Consider the following 25,839-nt stretch of genomic DNA (forward strand, 5'->3'; position numbering starts at 1 on the left):
AATTGTGACCATGTCAAATCTCATGGGTTTATCGGGTTGACCGGGTCTTTGCAGTGGTTTGGAAGAAGTTGCCTAAGACTTTTCTTTTTTAAGGGTCAATATAAGACCTTACACGAATAAACGTGAATCGATTGGGCCGAGTATGCATTAAAGCTATAAACGGCGAAAGAAAAAGTTCGGTCTTGTGTTATATAATACAGAGCTTCTCTGTCTATATATAAAAATTGTATAGAGATGTAAAATCGGATTAGCACTTTGGCATCCAAACAATTAAAAATTAAATAAAAATGTTTTAAGAATATCTTGATACATTCATCGAGTACTTGAGATGATGACCATTGACCAGTCGATCTAATGTAGTTGCATGCATTATATGGAACTACAGTGAATAGTTTCACGGGCGATTTACACGACGGCAGTTTTCTCTACAGCAACACAAATCTACCGACAATTTCACATGCATTACATTTATGATAGGTAATTCTTTTTGTGACACAAAATCACGACGGACGATTCTTTTAAAAAAAATTAATGGAAAATTTTAATAAATTATGCATAAAAACACTACAAAAAGTATTAAATAAATTCCAAATTTGATATGTAAGTCTTTAAACATTTTTTTACAAAAAAAAAAACGTCTTTCAACATTTTGATTTTTTGGTCAAGAGGTTCAATTTTTTTTTTATATATCCAAACAAGAGTTGCTTGATTTATTCAATTATGTTTTTTTTATACCATTGTCCTCTCAAACTCATTTATTACTCTTAAATCATTTAATGCTATAAATAGCTCCATCTTCTTTTCTTTCTTTTTATGCATCTCCATCAAAGGTTTTGGCTAGCTTCTTCATTTTTTTTTTTGTTCCATCGGTACTTCCTTATACTTTCTTGTTTCCATGTTCTTAGTGTTCTTCTTAGTTCTTACATCACATTTCTTTTACTAAATACTTTCATGATTCATCATTGTTGTTCATCTACTGCTCTCATTTCCTCACGCAGCTCCTAATCCAACACAAGTGCTTTGTCTTGGACTCTCTTATTTCTACGGGTTCTTGCGATAAGGTAAACATTACTGATTATATTGCTTACAATTCATAAATCTCCCTAAGATTTAATTAGGATTATATTAATCGATTATGAAAAGCTTAATCAATATAGAGGGAAGTAAGTGGGAAGTCAAAAGTTTGTCTAGTTGATGAAAAGTAAATCACATTTAATGTATCACCCATGAAACTACATAACATAACTATATCTCAAATTGACTTTTCTTGTTGCATTTAAATTTTACATCATTAGACAGCGACAAAGAATTAATACTCCCTCTATTTCATGTTAAGTGTCAATTTAGACTGAAAATTTTATTACAAAATAAGTATCATGTTAATGTATTGTCCAATAGAAAAAAAAATAATATATTAATAAGGGGTAAAATAGATAATTTAATGATTTTTCTTAATCTGTGTGAAAAATCCTAAAATAACACTTAATATGAAAGAGAGAGAGTATTAAAGGACCATTAGACCATTTTATTATAGCCCCTATGAACATTCATATCTCAAATACTCCCTCCGATCCCATATAAGTGTCGTTCTGGGACTTTTTTTTTTATTAAGTATCGTTGGTTTTGGAAAATGGAATAACACAACCAAAATTACTAATATACCCTTAATTAAACTAACACAGATTACTAAACGTATATATCTCTTTATTTGTTTCCAGATGTTAAAACAGTCAAATTATTTGTTTTCTTAATCTACTAAAAAAAGTCCAGAACGACACTTATATGAAATCGGAGGGAGTAGTAGATAAGAAGCATTGAATAACTACCTTATATAAAAAAGAATGTATAGCTAAGCACGCAAACTGATAAAACTATACAACAGTCCATTTCTTATTTGTTTGTTTAGATAACGTAAAAATCGTATCCTAAATTTCTTCTATCTGTGTTTTCTAGTAAATGCAAAGAAACCTTTCAGGGGATATATTTTCCACTTTCAAGGTATAAGATTACTTTCACGACTATTTTCACAATCTATACTTGCTTGTCTTGGTGAAGTAATTTAAAGATATTCATCTATATATACATTATTGAAGTACATTTTGGATTCTACCCTTTTATTTGTATTTATTTACAAAGTTAATCCCTACCAAATTTCCAAAAATAACATTACTTCAGATTTTATTTCCTAAATATTTTATATTTTATTCCAACTAAAAAAATTACAGCAAAATTAATATGGAAACATAAATTATGATATATGTAACTACATCTTCTATTGTGTTTTGAAAATATTCTATCTTTGAATCATTTACAAATAAAGAAAACAACAATTTGATTCTCATTTTGTTTTCCAATACATATGAGCTTTGATTCTTAAAGTAAGAAGAACTTCAATTCACATTTATTTAAATATTATAATTAATATATATATATATACTTAATAAATTTTTAAAATATTACAAATATGTAAACTTAAAAAAATTTAAAATGCTATATTGCTATATAATATGGTTATATAATAGATGAGCTATAAAGAGAGCATGTTGAAATTAATAAAATATCATTAAATTTGTGCTAACACGGGTTAAATCTTTATTGTATTATTTTTCAACACTAATAATATTAGAATATTTGACATATAAAATCAAGTTGATTTAAATTGTTTAAAATAATTAAATAATTAGGAACAGTGTGACTTAATCATAGTGTATAAATGACTTCTATGTATTTAGATCCCTTATTTTTTTGTTATAATAATTAAAAATCAAAATAGAATCTCAAACTCTAAACAAAACAAACTAAATATAACAAACAAATGGTTATGAAGTATATTGCGGGTTAAAAAATTAATATAAACATTTAGCTGTACAAACAGCCGGAAAATTTAGCTATTCCTTTATTTACAAAACATTCAATATTTAACAAACTAATACAATATAAAATGTAAAAAATAATAAAAAAACTATATGCATGCGGTATACGCGGGTTAAAATCTATATATACATTTTTGAAGTACATTTTAGGTTCTACCTTTTTATTTGTACTTATTTACAAAGTTAATCCCTACCAAATTTCCAAAAATAACATTACTTCAGATTTTGTTTCCTAAATATTTTATATTTCATTCCAACTAAAAAAATTACAGCAAAATCAATATGGAAACATAAATTATGATATATGTAACTACATCTTCTATTGTGTTTTGAAGATATTCTATCTTTGAATCATTTACAAATAAAGAAAACAACAATTTGATTCTCATTTTGTTTTCCAATACCTGTGAGCTTTGATTCTTAAATTAAGAAGAACTTCAATTCACTTTTATTTAAATATTATAATTAATATATATATATATATACTTAATAAATTTTTTAAATATTACAAATATGTAAACTTAAAAAAATTTAAAATGCTATGTTGCTATATAATATGGTTATATAATAGATGAGTTATAAAGAGGACATGTTGGAATTAATAAAATATCATTAAATTTGTGCTAACACGGTAAGTATTATTTTATTATTTTATTAGAATATTTGACATATAAAATCAAGTTGATTTAACTTAAATTGTATAAAATAATTAAATAATTAGGAACAGTGTGACTTAATCATAATGTATAAATGACTTCTATGTATTTAGATCCCTTATTTTTTTTGTTATAATAATTAAAAATCAAAATAGAATCTCAAACAATAAACAGAACAAACTAAATATAACAAACAAATGGTTATGAAGTATATTGCGGGTTTAAAAATTAATATAAACATTTAGCCGTACAAACAGCCGGAAAATTTAGCTATTCCTTTACTTACAAAATATTAAATATTTAACAAACTAATACAATATAAAATATAAAAAATAATAAAACTTATATGCACGCGGTGTACCGCGGGTTAAAGTCTAGTTATATATTAATATATTATAGTTTAAAAAATGCCATTTGAAAAAACGAATATGTGTTCTTTTTTAAATAGAAAATTCACCAATGGTCATATTATCCAAGTTGTTATTTATGGACAATAGAGTTAACTATTTTTATTACGTATCTCTCCAACACCGAATATTTAGATTTTAGGATTTTAGTAGTAGAGTTTTACAACGCAATGTTGGGTAACAAACTACTAGAATAAACTCATAAACACTTTCTTTATACAAAAACCGTTGTCAAATTTTTTTTATAGGTTAGGTTACAATAATTAGTTTTTCTGCATGGGGTATTATTAGTATTTTAGTATGTGTGAAAGCTGTGTGATGCTTTCCAAATCGATTATAATTGACTTTTCCATCACCGTGATTTTTCAATTCGCAGGGTAGCTTCTTCATTTCTCTTTTTTTTTCTCTAAACCGGAAAAACATAGAGAAAAAAAGAGAATGGGGTTCCCTTCGTTTCCAAACTCATGCTTTCTCTTGATTCTCCTCTGTCTTGTCAACATTTCCACCATTTGCTCAACGGAACCATTGAAACAGGAAGCAGTGCTTTTTGGAGGGAACTTCCCGGCTTTGTATGTTATTGGAGATTCATTGGTAGATGCAGGAAACAATAACAATCTTGAGACGAGTGTCAAATCGAATTATCCACCTTATGGCTCTGATTTTGAAGGTGGCAAAGCCACCGGACGTTTTAGCAATGGCAAAACAATTGCTGATTACATTGGTAAGACCAAATATAATTATATTTCTAACTTTAATTTATGCTGTATGTCGTGTGATATTAAATATATGAGAACATGATGATATTGGAATAGAGTTTGTTTATATACTTTTCTTATGAATGTTTAAATATAACTAAATTTAAATTAAGTTATTGAAAGTTCTCACTGTTGTCTTGTTATGTTTTTATTTGATTCAGCTATGTATTACGGGCTTCCTCTGGTTCCTGCTTATATGGGATTATCTGAAGAACAAAAGAATAATATCTCAACTGGTATTAACTATGCTTCTGCTAGCTGTGGGATTCTTTTAAACACAGGAAAGATAGCGGTAAGTCTATAAGTAATATTCTACACAAAAAAAACAAAGAATTTGCCATTTCCGTTTCGAAAAATACCTAATGGGTTTTATTTGTTTCTTTTGTATGAACAGGGAAAATGTCTCCCGTTAAGTGTCCAAGTCGATCTATTTCAGGAGACTATCGAGAAGAACCTGAAGACGAAGTTCAAGAACCCATCAGAGCTCAGTGAACACTTGGCTCAATCGTTGTTTATGATCGCGATTGGGGCTAACGATTATGCATTCATTTTTAGAGTGAACCCCAATTTTAATGCGACTGAGTATGCCGACAAGCTTCTTCAAGATTACTTGATACAAATAGAGGTAAAAGAGTTATCATTTTTTTTTCTTTGCTCACCACAATATTTTTTATGTTGGTAATAACGTTTAATCGAATGCTTGTTAAATGCTAAAAGAATTATTTGTATAAAAGTAAATATATAAGCTACGCTAACAATCATAATGGGAAAAACCTAAGGAAAAAATATGATTGAATGCTTCTAATTTTATCGATTATAGTCTCAGTATATTGTAATGTTAATCATGACATTTTACATAAGATTTTGGGTTTTTTTTTTTTTTTTTTTTTTTTTTTTTTTTTTTGCAGAGATTGCACACGCTAGGAGCAAAAAAGTTCTTCATCAACAACGTTAAACCATTAGGATGTTACCCAAATATGATAGTTACGTCCGAGCCACGTGGAAGCTGCAAGGAACCATTAAACCTTGCCATTGGCCTTTTCAACACTAAGCTCAGAAACAGCCTGTCTCAGATGAAGCAGAAATTCACCGACACGGCCTTTTTATACTCCGATTACTACAACTTCATGTTGGGACTAAGAGGAGGAACTTCAAGCAATCAAGCTGGTTCGAGTCCATTGAACTCGACAGCCCCATGTTGTCCTGAAGTTTATGATGGAGCTCCAACCACAACTTGCTCACCCAGTTCGATCGCGTGTAAGGAACCAGACACTCATATTTTCTTTGACCCGTATCATCCCACTCAATTGGCGAATTACAAGTACTCGATTGCGTGTTTCAACGAGAGAAGTATCTGCCATGTTGTGAATAATTAAGTCATTTTACTTTTGTGAGCAACAATCTCTTTTTTTTCAAAGACATCAATTTAGTTGTTGTTTCTTTCCTTCATCACCAGATCTTTCTATAAAAAATTTCCGATATAAACTTTTACATTTTCCACTTTGGCCTACTCAGGGATTAATCGTTCCATTTCTTTTTTGCTTGTTCTGTTGTATTTTCTTATTCCATACTCTTCCTTTGTATCAGAAAAAAACCCTCACAAGTGTAAATTCAAAGCTAAATAACTGGAAACCATGATAAAAAATGCATTTGACTAGTTTGTTCCATGTCTCTACCCGAACATCGTCATGGCGCTATCTTCATGGTGGCCCTATAAGGCTCTAACGGGACGAAATTAGAAAACCTGACCATAAATATATTAGGCGAACCAAAAGTTAGAAAAAAATCTTAAACCTTGGTAGTATAGTGCTATATCCTCGTTTATATACGCGGATTGTAAATTTGGCTCCTAGCTAGTTCTATACTATATGAAAGACCATGTGTCCAATGGTATGTAGGTATTTGTAACTCAATCACTCTCTTGTTTGGTATCCAAAACAAGAGTTGTTGAAATATTCAGACACACTAACTATTCGGCTCCGGGTTCTATCAAGATCCAAGGTATGTGGTATTGAACTCGGTCACTAATTCTACTTTTTTGTTAATGCTATAAATAGCTTTTATCTTCTCCATCTTTCTTTTATTTAAAGATTTTGGGTTTTTACTTTTGCTTTCACTTCTATTCCACTGGTAACTCCTTAGTCTTTATTGCTTTCATTTTCTATTATTTTTCTTTGTTTTTAGTGTTCTTTCATTAGATTTCTGTTTGATACTCTCATAATATATTCATCTTTGTTGTTTATCTAGCTATCATTTCCTCACGTAGCGCCAAATTCAAACACAAGTGCTTTCTCTTAGTAGACTGTATCGATCGTGCGATAAGGTAACGTTACAGAATATTTTGAAACATAAATTTCTATAAGATTCTTTTCGGCGGACTAAAACCTTAAATGATACTCTCTTTGTATCAAAATAGATGATTTTTTAGGAGTTTCACACAAATTAAGAAAAACATTGAATGTTTAGGTACAAATGTATTTTTATTTATAAAAATATATTGTTATAACTATCAACCAATAGTAATTCATTAAAATTTAAATGCTCAATCAATGATTCTTGAAAACTACAATTTCTTAGCATTAATTAATAAAAAATTACAGAAAATCAATCTTTGTGATACAAATTTTTTTTCTAGAAAATTATCTATTATGATACAGAGAAAATACTACTAGAAGTATGTATGTTAAAAAATTTGTTGTCCTTTGTAATTTTCAATGCATATGTTTGGTAAAAATACAAATTTTATTCCAACTGTTTTACTGTCTTAACCAATAAAAAATTAAAAAATATATTAAAGAATGGTCAAATATAAAATTTAGTTAGTTGTTTTCTTAATCTGACAACTAATTTAAACTGGAGGGAGTAGTTAATTTTTGCATGATGTATTTCTGTTATTTAGTTTGTTTGATGCTTTATAAATCCTTCACAACTAACTTTTCATCGTCGTGATTTTCATTTCGCAGGGTTTGTTTCTTTTAAACTTGGGAGAAAAAAAATAAAGAAATGGGTTTGCCTTCTTCTCAAAAGTCATATATTCTTTTGCTCCTCCTCTCTTTTCTCAATGTCTCCACCATTTACTCACGGAAGCAATCAAAAGAAGACGTGCTTTTTGGCGGGAACTTTCCGGCTATTTATGTTATTGGAGATTCATTGGTCGATCCAGGAAACAATAACCATCTTCCGACGTTGATCAAAGCGAATTATCCACCTTACGGTTCTGACTTTGAAGGAGGCATAGCTACCGGACGTTTTAGCAATGGCAAAACAATTGCTGACTACATTGGTATAATTAAGAACAAAATGTTTTGTATCTCTAATTCTTTCTTTTAGGAGGATTATATTTTATAAAATTTGAACTATCTAAAGTTTTATAATTTTTTTTGTTATTTATTTATTTTTTATTTTTTGTATACAGCTATTTATTATAAGCTTCCTTTGGTTCCTGCTATTTTGGGATTATCTGACAGCCGGAAAGACATTATCTCAACTGGTTTTAATTATGCTTCTGCTGGCTGTGGGATTCTTCATTTCACAGGAAAGATTGCGGTAAGTTTTAATATTCTACAAAAAGATATTCGCAGTTTCGGTTTCAAAAATTATAACTAATGGATTTTATTTTGATTCATTACATGAACAGGGAAGATGTCTCTCGTTGAGAACCCAAAGTTGATATGTTCGACGAGACCATCGAAAATAATCTGAAGACGAATTTTAAAGCGCCATTTGCGCTGAGAGAACACTTGGAGCAATCTTTGTTCTTGATCGTGATTGGGGTTAACGACTATGCAAACTTCTATACTAGGTTAACCGATGCAAATGATTTCGCGGACAAGCTTCTACATAAGTTCTTGGAACAAATAGAGGTAAAAGGGTGTTCACATTCCTTGAGCATTACATTATTTGGTTAATAATAATTTAATCTAATTCAGTTCAAGCGAAATAAACGGATCCGAACCATACATATAAACCAATATTCCAACCGAGAAAAAGTTAATACATTAATTCTACTAAATATTTTAGTTATTGTTGCAGAAATTGCATGAATTAGGAGCAAGAAAGTTCTTCGTCAACAACATTAAACCATTAGGATGTTACCCGAATATGATAGCAAAGACCGTGCCACGTGGAAGCTGCAACGAACGTGTAAACCTTGCGATCAACATTTACAACGAGAAGCTTAGAAATAGCCTGCTTGTTATGAAGAAAAAATTAAACAACACTTCTTTTTTGTACTCCGATTACTTCAAGTTCATGTTGGGGTTAAGAGGACCGTCAAAAAACCAAGTTAGTTCGAATCTATTGAACACGACAGGCCCGTGTTGTCCTTTAGATTACGATGGAAGTTTAACCTCAAGTTGCAAGCGCAGTTCGGTTTCGTGTAAGGCACCAGACACTACTCATATTTTCTTTGATCCGCGTCATCCGACTCAGTTGGCGAATCTCATGTACTCCATTGCGTGTTTCGACGAGAGAACTATTTGCCATGTGGTGTGATTGAGCAATCTTTAGAACATCACCAATGTTGGTTGTTGTTTATTTCTTTTATCATCAATTCTTGAAACATTTTGTTACCAAGTCTTGACGTGTTTCTCAATATTCAACTCAACGTAATTACTTTTTAATTGATTTCTAGGATCGAGGTGATCCTATCAATGTTCTAAAGAATCCGGACCCTCCGATTTTAACCCGGTTTGGAAATCGATCAAGGTTACGTTCTATATATTTATTTAATTCGTTTCGATAAGAACAAAAAAAAGTCATAATTCATATACATACGAAAGCTTAAAAGGTTCAAAATTTTGGTTTACATGTAAACCATTAAGTAAGCCGTTACAACGTACGTAAGGACAAAAAAATACAAAAGCAAATTAAACACACCATAAAACAAACATATTGACTTTAAACTATAAGGTTATATATCTAGAAAGATATTTTTATATGTAGAAGCCGGCATGTTTATTATTATTATTCTAGAATTAGTTGTTCTTGGGAGGATGATGCTTAGCTCTCCAATAATCAGCAGTGTAAGCAACGAGACCATCCTCTTCAACACTTTTGCTCGAGTTTCTCTCTGTCTCTCCAGCTCCTCTCTTCAGTGTTGTTTCTTCCTCTTCTTCTCCATTTGTCATCATCATCAGTTTTCTTCCTCCTATAATCTTCTTCATTACATCACCATATTCTGTCGCCTGCTTTAATAGTTATCCAACGGGTTTAGGGAATAACTTGTTTGTTTATAGGAAGAAAACAACATAGAAACTTACTTTGATAATGCGAGAAATAGTAAAAGTGTAAAATTTATCGAATGAAAGTTTTTTTTTAAGATGCGTTATGGAATGGAAGATATGATCATAGAAAGAAAACAAAATTAACGGCGTAATAAAAATAATATATTAATTTTCAATGGAAAAATAAAATTGCATGATTGATAAGAAAAACATTCGATATGAAACTACTATTATATACCTTAGCAGTTGAAACGAAGTCACCGCTTGATTGTTGATTCCCATCTTCTAATGATGAAGAAAACAAAGAACAAATTAGGTTACTATTTGAATTTGACTAAGTGATTCTAGCTAGCAAGACTACAATTTTCATGCATGCATGTGTATATAATTATGCATGCAAAGTAAAAGTAAAATAAATCTTAACGAAATTTGTTTTCCTTTTTTTGTGATGCTTTATTGGTTTGAGTAACGAAAGTAAAAGGCTATATATATAGGCTTTACGATTTTTGTTCTATTATGCAAATTCGAGAAGATAGTGTGAGGAGAGAGAGAGAGAGAGAGACACTAACCATGAAGTGAATATCGAAAGGAGAAACATAAAAGAAGAATGATCAACACACATAGAATCTTTGACAAAGTAGTCATGAGTCTTTTCTATTCGCTCTTCACCTCCCTTCAAAACTAGGTATCTTCCTTTAGTTTTCTGATAATATATCCTTTTAATTTAATTTAAGCAGGAGGTCGAATTATAAAAAGAAAGAGATGAGTCTCTATATATAGGAGATTGTTGACCATGTGTTTTAAGTTCGTGTCCATAACCATGTGTCTCAATTAACGTGTAAAGTATAGATTCCTACGATAAAAATTGTACTTGTACATATTTACGATGTCTGCCATAACGTCCATATTCAAACCACTTGAATTTTTATATATTGACACACACACATTACACGTACGTACATATATCTTAGTACATAGTTTTTAAATAAACTTGTATCGGTAATAAAGTCAAAGAATATTAATTTTCAAAAGTTTTTAGAGTTTTTTTTCTACCGTTTAATTTCTATTTTGATCAAATAAATCTTATAATATAGACTGTATAGTAATATTTGTAAATGTTAGGACCTAGGAGGTCAATAGGACTCAAAACCTATGTCAAAAAATATATTCTTTCCCCACGTCAAATATAAATATACTCTCGCAAATTTAGACAAACAAAGGGACGAGTCTGCATGAATGCTCGAGTCTGCACATGCTTTTCTATTTAGTGAAAAGCAATTTCTCAATCTCAATGCCTTAACTTCTATTCATGCTTGATAGTTCATAGTAGTATCTCATCATTTCTTTATCCGAAAGAAAACTGAAATAAATGGTAATTATTGTACGGACAACATAGAAGAATAATAAACTGAAATAAATTCCCTTTTTCTCTGACACTATGAACTTATACATGCATGTATACAAAACAATAAAAACATATATTCATCTCTCATATTTTTTACCAGAAACTATTACATCTAGTTTGTAAGAGTTCCATCTTTAGAAAGATGGCCGTGTTACATACACTATCAGAATTAATTTTAATGTTACTTCTAATAAACATTGAATTCTAATTAGTAACACTGAATTCTAAATATTCATCAACATATTTTTTTAGAAAATAGTGAAATAAACTTGTTTATAAGTAGATATATATAACAACTTAACAAGTACGTACCAAAGCTATTCATGTTGTTATACGAACTTAATTACCATTACCACCAAGAAAAACTTTCATGGCCAATATATAATTTACATAAAGGTTATAAATACAGATAATCAATAATTTAAAAAGAACCTTCCCTATTTTCTTATTATAAGAAGACATATTAAAAAAAATATAGAAAAACTTCGATAAACAAGAAGTTGCTTTGAAAAGTCCCTATTAAACATCGAAGAACGGAGAGTAAAAATTGTGGTCCGTTGAATTAAGATTTGAAACAAGAAAACAACATTGGCGTAAACTGTAATTCATGAATTTGCGTGCTTTGTGCTTGTTGTCTACCTCTATATCGGTTTACGATGAACCACTAAAAACATTCAAGATTTATACTCATTTCTATATTTATATTTTTGTGTTACTAAACTTACTATATATAGATATTATATATTATACACAATACAAAGCCCATAGAGTTATCTAAATAAAGTGGTTTTTCATTTACCAATATAAAATTTGTAGATATCTTACATGGTTTTATTTTCAAACAATTCCAAAACTTTTACACCTTGTTCTGATAATACTTTTGACCAATAGACCATTCATAAATTCCAAATTTGGATACAAAAATAAGACAAATTAGCACCATTTACATAATTTTGTCATTCTTAAAAGAAAATCGCAATTTTTGTTTTTTTTTTCTTTCTTTTATATGCAGAACCACATATTATAGTCAGGAAAAAGGTAAGAATTGCAAAATAAGTAGAGGACGGTGAGAAGTCGGTAACTATATATGTTTTAGTTAAATTAGCTAATTGGTATGGAGTGTATATAACCTATGATTTGGATTTTTCCAATAATTGGCAATCGTGTAGCTTCATTAGACTTAGGCCTGGACAAAATATCCGAGATATCTGTATTGGAACCAAACCGAAAAATTCTGGTTCGGATCGGATATGGATTCTTACAAATATATTAGTTGGATCTTAATTGTAAATACTTTTGGGTATCGGGTATTATCCGATCCGAACCGATACCCAATTGGTACTCATGTATATCCGAACCTATGTTTAGAGCCAGCCCCAAGCACAGGCTGATGAAGCATGTGCTTGCGGCCGTGAAATAATATTTTGTTTTTCGGCCCTTAATTTGCTATAAATCTAGAGTTTGTCTTCCAGAGTTTGATGGTGAAATTAACTCAAGCTAGATTCATAATCAGATATAAGGTAATTTCATGGTCTTTTGTTGCTTGTTACTTGTTACTTGTTAGTAACAATCTGATCTGCTTTTGAAACAGGGAAACAGTGAAGACGCCTACAATGCTTCACCACATTGAAGATGCCTACAATGCTTTACCATATGCAATCGATCTCGTCTTTGATTCTTGTTGTTTCTTTCAGATTTTTCAATACCTACTTCTAGCTTTTATAAGACTTTTGAATTTGATTTTGGATGTTACTACTCTACTACTTGTTTATGTTTTGGATTAGACTTTTGGATTATGTTTTCTCTTGCTTGTTTGCTTGTCTTTAGTTTCTAACTTTTGTTTAGTTATTTTGGTAAAAAAATTTTAGTTATAATTTCATGAAATTTGATATAATTATTCAATATATATAGGGTATTTTAGTTATATATGGGTATTTTGGTTCTAAATGGGTAAAAAATATTTATACCGAACCGAATCCAAAACATATCAGATATATTTCGGTATTCCAAAAAACTACTCAAACCGATCTGAACCCGAAAAAGTCCAAACCGAAATTTCCATAATACCTATATGATTCTATAAATTATAAACACGAATTATCCAAAATCTAAATTACCCGAACCGAACCCAAACCGATACCCGAATGCCCACCACTAGTTAGACTCAACATTGTAGTAGTTTATTTAGTCCACATGAGACCCCTTCCACCAAAAGACCTTCACATCACTTCAAAATTCTAAACAGTTTTATTTTGTCTTGGTGTATGCATCTGAGTTTAATATATGGTATCTTGAACCCAATTATTGTTCACGCTCAGTATAGGCCTCTTTCATCCTCAAATCTCTAGTTAAATTATTACGGGCCGTAACATATAGGCCCAATAAGCTTATACGTATGAATTTTTTGAGTAATTAAATAAATTCGCACCCCTGAGCGCGTGAGTTCAGACATATATGTTTTTTAGGTGTGATTTCTGTAAACAACCAGTTGAAAAGCCTTTGGTTTTGGTTTTGGTTTTGTTAATGTACCATAAATTTGAAACTAATTAAAGTTAAAGCTATCTGTAATTACGGTTTATTTTCGTAATTTTTTAAAATATAAAGTTGTAATTGTAATTGATTCCGATTTCAATTGACGTCATTACATTGACTGACTCTTAACAAAAACCAATCGGTTTAGAGTTGTTTGGTTTGGTATTGTTTTAATTTTTCCGTCCACCCTGAAAGAGGCGCGTGTGAAACAAACGGATAATCCTACGGTTTTGATGAAATGGCTTATCGTAGACCTCAAAAACATCTCTTCCTCTCTACGACGCCTTCTTCTAGAAACCTCTACTACTACTCTGCCCACTCTCCTTAAACCTTTTAATAGGGTTTTTAGGTTACTCTTTGTTCAACTACTCACTCTTTTTCTTATTCTCTCTTTTAAGAGATAGAGAGAGGATTCTGAAATCTCAAATCTTTTTCCCTGTTTCGAATCTAATGGCTCCTGCTTTGAGTAGAAGTCTATACACGAATCCTTTGACTTCAGTTCCAATCACTCCTCTCTCTTCTTCTTCTTCTCGTCTCTCTCATCTCAGAACCTCGTTTCTTCCTCGTGGCGGCGCTCTTAGAACCGGCGTTTCCTGTTCCTGGAATCTCGAGAAGAGATGTGAACGATTCGCTGTGAAGTGTGACGCCGCCGTGGCTGAGAAAGAGACGACTGAAGAAGGCTCCGGTGAGAAGTTTGAGTACCAAGCTGAGGTTGGCTTCTCTCTGTTCATTTCTATAAAGTTTCAATCTTTATTTTGTGGGCATCTCTCAGTTTAATTGTACAAATCGAATTCTCCCGAATTGAATATAAAGATTTAAGATTTGATTGTTGAAATCTCAATTTTGCAGGTTAGTAGATTGTTGGATTTGATTGTTCATAGCTTATACAGTCACAAGGAGGTGTTTCTCAGGGAACTTGTAAGGTGAGTTCAATTTTGTGATATACTAATGGATTTGTTTTTTTGAATTGATTTGTGTGTGTGTTTTGAATTAGAATTGAATCTGATTTTGGATGTGTTTTGTATGTACCCAGTAATGCAAGTGATGCTTTGGATAAGTTGAGGTTCATGAGTGTAACAGAGCCTGCTTTGCTTGGAGATGGTGGAGAGCTTGAGATTAGGATTAAGCCTGATCCTGATAACGGCACCATTACCATAACGTATGGAGTGAATTCTTATCTTTTATTTTCATTTTGTGTTTTAGTATTAACAATTATATTGAACTGAGGAGGTTTGATGCGAATATGCAGTGATACTGGTATTGGTATGACAAAGGAAGAGCTTATAGACTGCCTTGGAACTATTGCTCAAAGTGGTACTTCGAAATTCTTGAAGGCTCTTAAGGTTATATATAATATCCATCTCTTTGAATATTTGTTGCTAGCAATTTCAGAGTTTTATTGACTCGTTATACTAATATTTCTATCTTTATTCAGGAAAACAAGGACCTCGGTGCTGACAATGGTTTGATAGGACAGTTTGGTGTTGGATTTTACTCTGCTTTCTTAGTTGCGGAAAGGGTGAAGACTTTAAACTTTTGTTTTGTTAGTGTCTTCTGGTTAGTGTATTTGTTATGAGGAGTGGGCTTATAGTTGTCTCTTCTTTCAGATTGTTGTGTCCACCAAAAGCCCCAAATCTGACAAGCAATATGTTTGGGAATCGGTAGCTGATAGTAGCTCATATGTGATCAGAGAAGAAACAGACCCTGAAAACATTCTACGACGTGGAACGCAGATCACCTTGTATCTGAGGGTACTATTCTCTATTCAATCATTCTTCCCATTGATGTGTTGGATATTGAGATCGCTTATAGTTTATTTGACTGTTTATTCCTGGCTGCAGGACGATGACAAGTACGAATTTGCGGAGTCTACGAGAATCAAGAACCTTGTGAAGAATTACTCTCAGTTCGTTGGGTTTCCCATCTATACATGGCAGGAAAAATCTAGGACTATAGAGGTGAGGATGGTAGTTTTGTTTTCATAACTGTAACAGTGTTTTCACGTTACTAATGTGTATTGAAAAATTGTAACTTGGTGTAGGTGGAAGAGGAAGAACCAGTGAAGGAAGGCGAAGAGGTAAAAAATCATTATGTTTTTGATTGTCTGTATAAGCTGTCCATAACCAGGTACTGTCCTAGACTTTTGTTTGCTGAGTTGATTTTGTTACTTGTTTGTTTCCAGGGTGAGCCAAAGAAGAAGAAGACAACTAAAACTGAGAAGTACTGGGATTGGGAACTAGCCAACGAGACAAAACCGCTATGGGTAAGCCTGGTAGCTTTAACATGTGTTTTGTTTTCGTTTAAAATGTTTGCTGATTAGTTTGTGTCTTTTAAATAGATGCGCAATTCAAAGGAAGTGGAAAAGGAAGAGTACAATGAGTTCTACAAAAAGGCTTTCAATGAGTTCTTGGATCCACTTGCTAACACACACTTCACAACTGAGGTCCTTGTCCTTAATAGACTATTTACATATATGTCAATTTATGAATTCAACGACTGGTGCTTACTAATTATATTCTCTTGATTCTCAAAGGGTGAGGTTGAGTTCAGGAGCATTTTGTACATTCCTGGGATGGGTCCTCTTAACAACGAGGATGTGACAAACCCTAAGACAAAGAACATTCGTCTCTACGTGAAGCGTGTGTTTATCTCTGACGATTTTGATGGAGAACTTGTGAGTCTTATGTATATATTAGTTCTTTCTTTTCTAGAACTCTCTTCAGATTTCCCCTGGTTTCATTTTTGTCTGACCATTTTTCGTAATCTGTTTGCAGTTCCCGAGATATTTGAGCTTTGTGAAGGGTGTGGTGGACTCAGATGATCTTCCTCTTAACGTTTCCCGTGAAATTCTCCAAGAAAGCAGGATTGTAAGTAATCAACAGTTAGTAATACAAATGTTGATTAGATTATATTAAGAATCTCACCTCGTAACTAAACTATTTTCTTGATAATATTCACAGGTAAGAATCATGAGAAAGAGGCTCATTAGGAAAACATTTGACATGATACAAGAAATCTCAGAAAGTGAAAACAAAGAGGTACATATCTTTCTAATCCAATTTTGTTCACTTAAGCTCTTTCGAAGATCAGAGATATGAATGTGGTACAAATGATTCCAGGATTACAAGAAATTCTGGGAGAACTTCGGTAGATTCCTTAAATTGGGTTGTATCGAAGACACTGGTAACCACAAGCGTATTACACCGCTTCTTAGATTCTTCAGTTCCAAAAATGAAGAGGAATTGACAAGCTTGGATGAATATATCGAGAACATGGGAGAGAACCAGAAGGCCATCTACTACCTTGCAACCGATAGTCTTAAGAGTGCCAAGTCCGCCCCTTTCTTGGAGAAACTAATCCAAAAAGACATTGAGGTATATATGCTTCAAGCTTAGGTTTTCATCTTCCAAAGATATTGTCTTGGTGCATGATTCTGGTTTGATTTGCTTTCTTACCGCTGGTTTTTTTAATGATAGGTTTTGTACTTGGTTGAACCAATTGATGAGGTTGCAATTCAGAATTTACAAACCTACAAAGAAAAGAAATTTGTTGATATCAGCAAAGAAGATTTGGAACTCGGTAATTATTGTTTTCATCAAATCTCGTGCATTTCTCTTGAACATTTGTTTGTAACAAAATTCTGTCTATTCTCGCAGGAGATGAAGATGAAGTAAAGGAGAGGGAAGCTAAACAAGAGTTTAATCTTCTCTGTGACTGGATTAAACAGCAGCTCGGTGAAAAAGTTGCTAAAGTCCAAGTCTCAAATCGTTTGAGCTCTTCTCCTTGTGTGCTTGTCTCAGGCAAATTCGGATGGTCAGCGAATATGGAAAGGTTAGTACTTTAGCAAAGGCTATATTAAAAACGAAAATTGACATCATCAAACTTATTGTGGCTGTTTATGGTGACAGATTAATGAAGGCACAAGCTCTTGGAGACACTTCAAGCTTGGAGTTCATGAGAGGTAGGAGAATCCTAGAGATCAATCCAGATCATCCCATCATCAAAGACTTGAATGTAAGTGCATGCTATATATTCATTCCTTAAGGAATCTCTCGTCTCAGAGATCTCTAAAAATGCGATTAATATTTGTAAATCTTTTGGTGTAGGCTGCTTGTAAGAATGCACCAGAGAGCGCTGAAGCAACAAGAGTGGTTGACCTCTTATATGACACTGCTATAATCTCAAGTGGATTTACTGTAAGAAATCCAATAGCTCTTTAGCTTTGATGTGTTTCCAAGTATAATCTGAAGTGGATCTTTTGACTCACTTTTGATGTGTTTGTTGAACAGCCTGATAGCCCGGCTGAGCTAGGGAACAAGATATATGAGATGATGGCAATGGCGGTTGGAGGAAGATGGGGTAGAGTTGAAGAAGAAGAAGAAAGCTCGACTGTGAATGAAGGAGACGACAAAAGTGGAGAAGCAGAAGTAATTGAACCATCTGAAGTTAGGGCAGAGAGTGATCCTTGGCAAGATTGATCCTCTTTATTATTTACCTTCTCTTGTCTGCCGGTGAAATTTTTGACACAACGCTTTATTTTTCCATTAGCAGTATCATGGGCCTATGAAAGCCCATTACTAAATCAAACGTGAACAAGATCTATCCAGTATTTGTAGTTTGTTTTTTTTAATAGCTAAAATAATTTGGGAGGAATTACCGAATTACACATAAAGAAGTTTCTCAACAAAGTATCATCTTAGTCTTACTCTGAATTTTGTGTAAAACTACAAATGTCACATATTTACAAATCCAACAATAGGTCATCATCAGCATATGTATCTTTAGATATGGTCGGTAGTAGCATTATTTTCCTCTTCTAGATATTACGCAGCGTTAATACTAATGTTAATTATGTTGTAAACAATCTCCTCTGTTGATGTCCGTATCGCACATCAGCAAAACGTTCTGATTAACCCCCGACCGGCGACGGTGCATAAGAAATTGATTTTCTTAGAAAATTTATTTCTCTCTTTGTATTATTAATTGAAAAGGAGTTTTACCCCCTCTATTTCTATCTTTTCTTAACATTCGTAGGTTTGATGAATTAATTGAATTAAAGACTGGTTTGAAATATGTTTTAGAAAATATGTTTTAGAAAATATGTTTTAGAAAATATGTTTTACTTGAATGGTGCTGAATCTTTTACCTATAGTAAATTGGAATAAAATACATAATTATTTATAAGGAAAAATGAGTTTTAAAAGTTCCAAAATTTTGCTATCTGGAAATGCTTTTATCCTCAAAAATTTTACAATCTTAAAAATAAATTCACATTTTTAAAAGTCTCCAATGTTTGCTTTCGACGTTACCATCAATGGTTTATTTCCACCCAAACCTCATATCATACCTTTTTTGTTTTTGTCATTACTGAATCGATCAACCCCGATCTATATCCAATCCTTGCTACGGAGGATAACGCGACTTAGTGGAATCGAATTCTGATAGAATCAGTTGCAGATCTGATGCTATAACTACTTGACTAAAGACAATTCCAATATCATACTTTTTAATATGGAAGATTGTAAGAAAAAAATATGACTCATCAATTTAGTGAGGAACAATCAGAGCAAATATATTTACAAAATATAAAGAAAATATCTATAAAATTAATTTCAAAATCTAAATATTTTCTGAACAATAAGTTGTATAAATAATAATCTATTATATTTATATAAATTTCTTAAGAAGGTTATAAACAAAATTTTATTTTAAAATAAAATTAAAATAGATACTATAATTTCATTATGAATGAAATTAATAAAAAATTTAATTTTTTAAATATATTTCTATATGAAATAAAATTTAGGAGTTTTAAGTGATATAATTACATAAGTATTGCATATTGATTTAAATTAAATACTATACATTTCTATTTGAATAATTTTTATAAAAAGGTAAACTATAATATCCAAATTAGTATGAAATCGTTTTAGATGCCATTCTCATATTTTATTATAATCTAGAAAAGAAATTCATTACCATTCTTACTGTTCATTCCTAACTAAATTTTATTTTATTCCTTTTATTCCTTAATTAAATAATTTATATATGTTTCCTTTCAAAATTTTTATATTTTCACTCATATTTATTAGTCTTATCTTGTTAAACCATCAATTACCCTCACCAAATCAAATGGCATCTAAAACGATTTCACTCATGCTCGTTTCGCTAATTCTTACATGTAAGTCTATATTATTTCATGAAACTTTGATTCACATGCTAAATGTACTGAATAAATTTGGTTTGCAATCACTAATGAAATCGATGTCTCAATATTAGGCATCATCTTAGTGACCATACCTGTAGCTGAAGCTCAAGTCAAATATCATAGCTGCTCGACCGTAGATGATTGCCAAGATGTTCATTGTTTAATCGCATCGGTAAAATGTATAGATTCTCATTGTAAATGTTTGCCAATTTCACCACCTTCAAGCAGAAAAAATCTTAATCTACTACCAGCTGAGACTCCATTACCGTGCAAGATAGCAAGTGATTGTGAGGATAAGCTTACTTGTGTTTTTGGAAAATTTATTTGCAAAAATTCACAATGTCATTGCTTAGATAAATGGTTAGTGAACTTACAAAACTGAAAAATCTATGTTATTGTGTGATGTTTTTGATAATAAATAAAATAAATTTAATAGAGAAGGTTTTTTTTGGTTTTGGATTTGTATGAAACTGCCAATATTTTTTTTCCAATATAGTAATAGTAATTAAAAACTTATGAAATTGAGGGAGTATTATAAGTTAAGGATTTTCACCGTCAACATGTATTCTTTACGAAAAAACTTAAATAATCATCACCATATTCAAATTATTTCATAAGTATAAATCTTGAGAAATATATATCTATATTTGGTGGAAAAATAAATATCTACCATAAATGAAACATATATCTATATTTGGTTGAAAAATTAATATCTACCATAAATGAAACATGAGACTTATCCATCCTATTGCTTGATAAGTAACTTTCAATTTGATTTCTAAGTGAAAGGAAAAAAATTTCTTAGAATAATTTTGTTCTGATTCACTTCAAAAAGTGGTGTTGCCACTAGTCACCTTTGCATGACTTTCATTTTTTTCTGCTAATATTTAAAACTTGGAAGGACATGTTGACCAAAACAATAATCAATGAGAAAACAATAAAAACATTTCAAAGACCACAATAAATGTTTGAACAGTCAAACACTGAAAATACGCTTCAAAGAACACAATAAAAAAGTTACAATATATAGTCATCTAAATCATTCCTCTAAACATACAAAATCTGAAGAGAAAAACAAAACTTTTCCATCTTCTATTCTATCAATGGCGTCTAGACTAACATCACTTTTCCTCTTCTTCTTTCTCATCTCTTGTAAGTTTCCCTCTTTAAATTTCTATTACATGCATCTATAACAACATCAATTTTGCAACATGTTTAAAAAATTCGTTTGAATATCATGTAGGTACATTTTTGTTACATGAAACCAATGCATTAAGAAAAATGGGTAGAAGCTATATTCCACTGTGCGGATCAAGAAATGATTGTGATGGCATATGGTGTAAAGGAAAAGCAGGAAAGACTGGACAGTGTAACATGTGGACTTGTGACTTTGATGAATATTGTCGTAAGATTGTTCGTTGCGAAAACTTGCCAGGACCATATTGTATGGAAGGAATATGTACTTGTTAAAAAAATGCTTTGTTTTAAAAAATGCATAGTGCATTACTAAAATAAAGTAGTTTATTAGGTAATTCGTTTTCCTGCTGTTACGTTGTAGTCACTATATAAACACAATAACAACCAAAATTTTGTTGCAATAAAGATTCAAACATAGAAGCATCATATTTACTATTAATCTATTATATATGTTAGCAATTTTTGCTGATTTTAATTTAGAGGGGTTTTATGAAATTTACTACTTGTGAGCAGTCAAGAATTTTAAACGTCTTCTCTTATGTGACGATAATCGTTATTTATATAACCAAGTCTTTAGATATCATGCATTCACCTTTTGATAAGGTAATAGTGATTTATGTTTTATTTTATTTTATTTTATCTTGTTTTGATGCTTGGTCCATTGCAATCGCTAGACACATTTATATAATCATCAAAATGTAAGGACCACGTTTTGTCAAAATGTAAGGATAACCAATTAATCTTTTATTAATATCCTTTATCATAAAAAGCATAAGTCACATGACTAGTCAAAATCTGACACATAGATTTTTATTTTATAAATTAATTTTTAAAAAACATATTAAACAAAATAAGGGATTGTGTAAAAAAAGTAGGAAAAAAAACAAACAAAAAATTATGTCCTATTTTAACGGAGACAAAAAGATAGAAACGGCAATTGTAACCATATTATCAAGCCCATAAATGAATAATCCTAGACCAAATATTTATTTATTGTTTTTATTGTCTTCTTGCTCATCGAGAATTCAAATATTTATTTATCGTTCAATCTGACTTATAACTGATTCATCTTTTATTTAATTCAGGAGAATTTGTTAAAAATGCTCCTTTTGATATACCCCTTTTTAAAAATACCCTATTTTTTGGCCATTTTTATTTTTGCTCTCTTTTAATTTTTAATGATCATTTTACCCTTAGATGAAAATTATTTTATTCGAATAAAAAGAAAAACAAAATTTTCCCGCCAAAAAATTTCCGACATATTTTCCCGCCAAAAATTTTTCGAAAAAATTTTCCCGCCAAAAAATTTTTGATAAAAAATTTCGACAAAAAAATTTTCCTGCCAAAATTTTTCCCGCCAAAAAAAATTTACAAGGTTTTATAAGGTTTCTACCTTATAAAAGCTATAAACACCTTGTAAAGGCTTTTACAAGATTTTTTAAAGAGTTTTAAAAGGTTTTTTAAACAACTTGTAAACGCTTTTACAAGATTTTTAAAAGGTTTTTAAAAGTTTTTCAAATGGTTTTTAAAAAGATTTTAAAAGGTTTTTAAACACATTGTAAACGCTTTTACAATGTTTTTAAAAACCTTGTAAAATTTTTTATAAGATTTTTAAAAGGGTTTTAAAAGGTTTTTAAGCACCTTGTAAATGCTTTTAAAAAGTTTTTAAAAGCGTTTACAAGGTGTTTAAAAACCTTTTAAAAGCATTTACAAGCTTTTTAAAAGCATTCACAAGGTTTTTAAAAGCGTTTACAATGTGTTTAAAAACATTTTAAAAACATTGTAAACGCTTTTTAAATTTTTAAAAGCGTTTACAATGTTTTTAAAATGTACAAATTTCAATATTTTTGGCGGGAAAAATTTTCGATTTTGGCGGGAAAAAATAATTTTTCGGGAAAAATTTTCGATTTTGGCGGGAAATTTTTTTGGCAGGAAAATATTTTTGATTTTGATGACTGTACATTCTTGCTGTCACTCAAAAAGGGTATTTTGGTCATTTTGTATATAAAGAGGGGTAGTTTTAAAAATAGTCAACATGAAGGGGTATTTTTAAAAAGGGATATGGAAAAAGGGGCATTTTTGAGAATGCCCCTTAATTCAAATTAGTTCGATTTCTTTTCTGTTTCTCTATTTTTTTATTCTCCATTTCTTTATAAACCTACAGTTAAAATTCTCAGAAAGATAAATGTTTAATTTTTTTTCTTCATATTCATTCATTTTCTCTACTCATATTAATTCGAATGATCTCATGTTTCACATCTAAATTCTTTAGAAAAAGAATGGAATATCACATATCTAATATCCCTGACAATGATATGTATTGTTTTAGTCAAAAGGTCAACCTGGAATAATTCTCGGCATCGAATTTATTATTGCAGATGAAAGGTACATAAACATTTGGGTGTGTTTACATTTGTTTCCCGCACATTTTCATTGGTATGTTTTATTTCTGTATTTTTACATTTCATTTTACACTGAAATTATTTATAAAGGATAACTGAAGGGGTAATGTGTAATTTTTTTTTTTGTTCAGATATTATTGGAGAAATTGTTGGTGTGAGTGAGACTACTGAAAAAGATTGTTCAGGAAATATGTCGAAGTTGTTGGTATTCAACTTAAAGGTCTCAGGTTAGTCATATTATAACTATTATGATAAAATAGTTATCTCAAATTACTAAATATTTTATTCTTTAATTTCTCTCGCAGTCGAACTATCCTTGAACTTGTTAAGGTCGAACCCTTAACCTGATTTAGAACAGTGAAGAAAGAGAGTGAGAAGAGAGTAATGCGCCTATTACGGCGGAGAGTTAAGAGAGAAGATAGAAATGTTATTTGATTATTAATGTCATAAGGATAACCTAACTAAGCCTCCTGTATTTATTACAAATCCCTTACTAGGGCTACTGATAAAACGACGCAGCATTGGTTAAACAATACCAAGCTCTTTTATTTGAATAATAAACCTTCTACTGGATTCCAAATGTTTGACCTCTCTAGCCACTTTTGACCTTCTCCATTTGTCTTGCTCTTCTCCCTTTTGTCCTCAATTTCCTCTTCATGAAAGCTACTGGAACTCTTAGTCTATCAATACTCCCCCGCAGAAGACTGATCTTGTCCTCAAGATCAAAATCAGGAAACTGCTCCATTAAAGTTGTAAGTGATTCCCAAGTAGCTTCTATCACTGGCAACCCTTTCCATTGTACCAAGACCTCCGTTTCTGTACCTTGAGCTGACCTGCGAATGTCCAACAATGTAACTGGTTCTGTAGCCCACTCGAGGTCAGGTGTTAAGATCGGTGGCAACGCTTGAGCTTGATACGGAGCTGGAATTGCCGACTTCAGTTGAGAAACATGGAAGACTGGGTGGATATTGCTGTGAGCAGGTAGATCCAGCTTATAAGCTACTCGCCCAATTTTCTGCAATATCTTATAAGGACCAAAGAATCTCTGAGACAGCTTCTCATTCCTCCTTTGTACCAGAGAACTCTGTCTGTAGGGTCTTAGCTTCAGATAAACCCAGTCACCCACTGCCAACTCTACTGACCTGCGATGCTTATTTGCTTCTTTCTGCATACGAGTCTGAGCCAGTTCCATGTTCTCTCGCAACTCGACCAGAAGACTGTCACGATCCTTCAGCAACTCTTCGACATTTGCATTCGGAGTAGGGGTGTCACCATAACGAATGAGCCTTGGTGGTTCACGGCCGTAAACTGCAAAGAAGGGTGTGTTCTGAATAGCAGAGTGGTACGAGGTATTGTACCAGAATTCTGCCCACGGTAGCCACTGAGCCCAACCTGAAGGTCGCCTACTTGTGAAACAACGCAGGTAAGTCTCTAGGCATCGATTGACTACTTCAGTCTGGCCATCAGACTGAGGGTGGTACGCAGTGCTGTGGTTCAGAGAAACTCCTTGCAGTTTGAACAATTCGGACCAGAAACTACTGAGAAAAATACGATCCCTATCCGACACCAACCTCTCAGGGAACCCGTGCAGTTTCACCACTTCTCGTATGAAGGCCTCGGCTACTGTCTTCGCAGTAAATGGATGCTTTAAGGAAATGAAGTGTCCATATTTGCTTAAGCGGTCCACTACCACCAATATTGAGTTAAACCTTTTTGACTTTGGCAAACCTTCCACAAAATCAAGGCTCACGTCTGTCCAAATTTGTGTAGGCACTGGTAGAGGAGAGAGTAACCCTGCCGGCGACAAGGTCGAGTACTTTTTTTCTTGGCAAGTCTGGCATTTTCGAATATAGTTCACTACATCCTTCCTCATACCCCTCCAGTGAACTTCCTGAGTGAGCCGCTTGAATGTTTTTAAAGCTCCCTCATGTCCCCCTATCGAACTCGCATGGAACTGCTCCAACAATTTTGGAATGAAGGGAGATCCCGCTGGAATGACCAGACAACCATTCTTGTACAACATACCTCTCTCTCGAGACTGTATCTTGGATGATCTAGTGATTTGTTTTCCAGTGCTGCGAATATGGTTCCCAGTTCTTGGTCTTGTTTAATTTCTTTCAACAGTTCCTCCTTATCCAAGTTTAAAGGAGAGTTCAGGGTTAGCTGTTGTAGTTTCTCC

The 25,839-nt window shown here is 31.9% G+C and overlaps 5 protein-coding genes across 6 annotated transcripts; 4 read left to right on the forward strand and 1 right to left on the reverse strand.

Moving 5' to 3' along the window:
- LOC104710307 (GDSL esterase/lipase At2g03980-like) lies at positions 773 to 6,193 on the forward strand. Its single transcript, XM_010426886.2, has 6 exons — positions 773 to 869; positions 999 to 1,061; positions 4,313 to 4,657; positions 4,853 to 4,983; positions 5,086 to 5,316; positions 5,600 to 6,193. Exons 3-6 carry the CDS (start codon positions 4,375 to 4,377, stop codon positions 6,065 to 6,067), a joined length of 1,113 nt encoding a protein of 370 aa, XP_010425188.1. The 5' UTR covers positions 773 to 869; positions 999 to 1,061; positions 4,313 to 4,374; the 3' UTR covers positions 6,068 to 6,193.
- LOC104710308 (GDSL esterase/lipase At2g04020-like) lies at positions 7,695 to 9,186 on the forward strand. The gene is given in 6 exon segments (XM_019230274.1): positions 7,695 to 7,974; positions 8,107 to 8,237; positions 8,329 to 8,355; positions 8,357 to 8,554; positions 8,724 to 8,807; positions 8,940 to 9,186. Coding segments are annotated over 6 exon segments (966 nt in total). The 3' UTR covers position 9,186.
- LOC104710309 (root meristem growth factor 3-like) lies at positions 9,455 to 10,644 on the reverse strand. 2 transcript variants are annotated; one of them, XM_019230207.1, is made up of 3 exons: positions 10,486 to 10,644; positions 10,155 to 10,198; positions 9,455 to 9,877 (listed from the first exon to the last, which is right to left on the reverse strand). In XM_019230207.1, the coding sequence occupies exons 1-3, from the start codon at positions 10,559 to 10,561 to the stop codon at positions 9,668 to 9,670; spliced, it is 330 nt and encodes a 109-aa protein (XP_019085752.1). In that variant the 5' UTR covers positions 10,562 to 10,644; the 3' UTR covers positions 9,455 to 9,667. The 2 variants fall into 2 exon arrangements, with proteins under 2 accessions (XP_019085752.1, XP_010425189.1); XM_010426887.2 differs by having other exon boundaries at positions 9,456 to 9,877; positions 10,155 to 10,201.
- LOC104710310 (heat shock protein 90-5, chloroplastic) lies at positions 14,116 to 18,506 on the forward strand. The gene is made up of 19 exons (XM_010426888.2): positions 14,116 to 14,564; positions 14,703 to 14,776; positions 14,887 to 15,012; positions 15,103 to 15,196; positions 15,289 to 15,372; positions 15,461 to 15,604; positions 15,695 to 15,811; positions 15,895 to 15,930; positions 16,036 to 16,116; positions 16,192 to 16,296; positions 16,387 to 16,527; positions 16,628 to 16,720; positions 16,814 to 16,891; positions 16,973 to 17,227; positions 17,330 to 17,432; positions 17,510 to 17,684; positions 17,762 to 17,867; positions 17,960 to 18,049; positions 18,143 to 18,506. The coding sequence occupies exons 1-19, from the start codon at positions 14,304 to 14,306 to the stop codon at positions 18,329 to 18,331; spliced, it is 2,352 nt and encodes a 783-aa protein (XP_010425190.1). The 5' UTR covers positions 14,116 to 14,303; the 3' UTR covers positions 18,332 to 18,506.
- Positions 21,124 to 21,531, forward strand: LOC109126576 (defensin-like protein 293). The gene is made up of 2 exons (XM_019230259.1): positions 21,124 to 21,213; positions 21,305 to 21,531. Exons 1-2 carry the CDS (start codon positions 21,165 to 21,167, stop codon positions 21,529 to 21,531), a joined length of 276 nt encoding a protein of 91 aa, XP_019085804.1. The 5' UTR covers positions 21,124 to 21,164.

The sequence above is a fragment of the Camelina sativa genome, chromosome 9 (genome assembly GCF_000633955.1).
Source record: "Camelina sativa cultivar DH55 chromosome 9, Cs, whole genome shotgun sequence".
Taxonomy (NCBI): domain Eukaryota; kingdom Viridiplantae; phylum Streptophyta; class Magnoliopsida; order Brassicales; family Brassicaceae; genus Camelina; species Camelina sativa.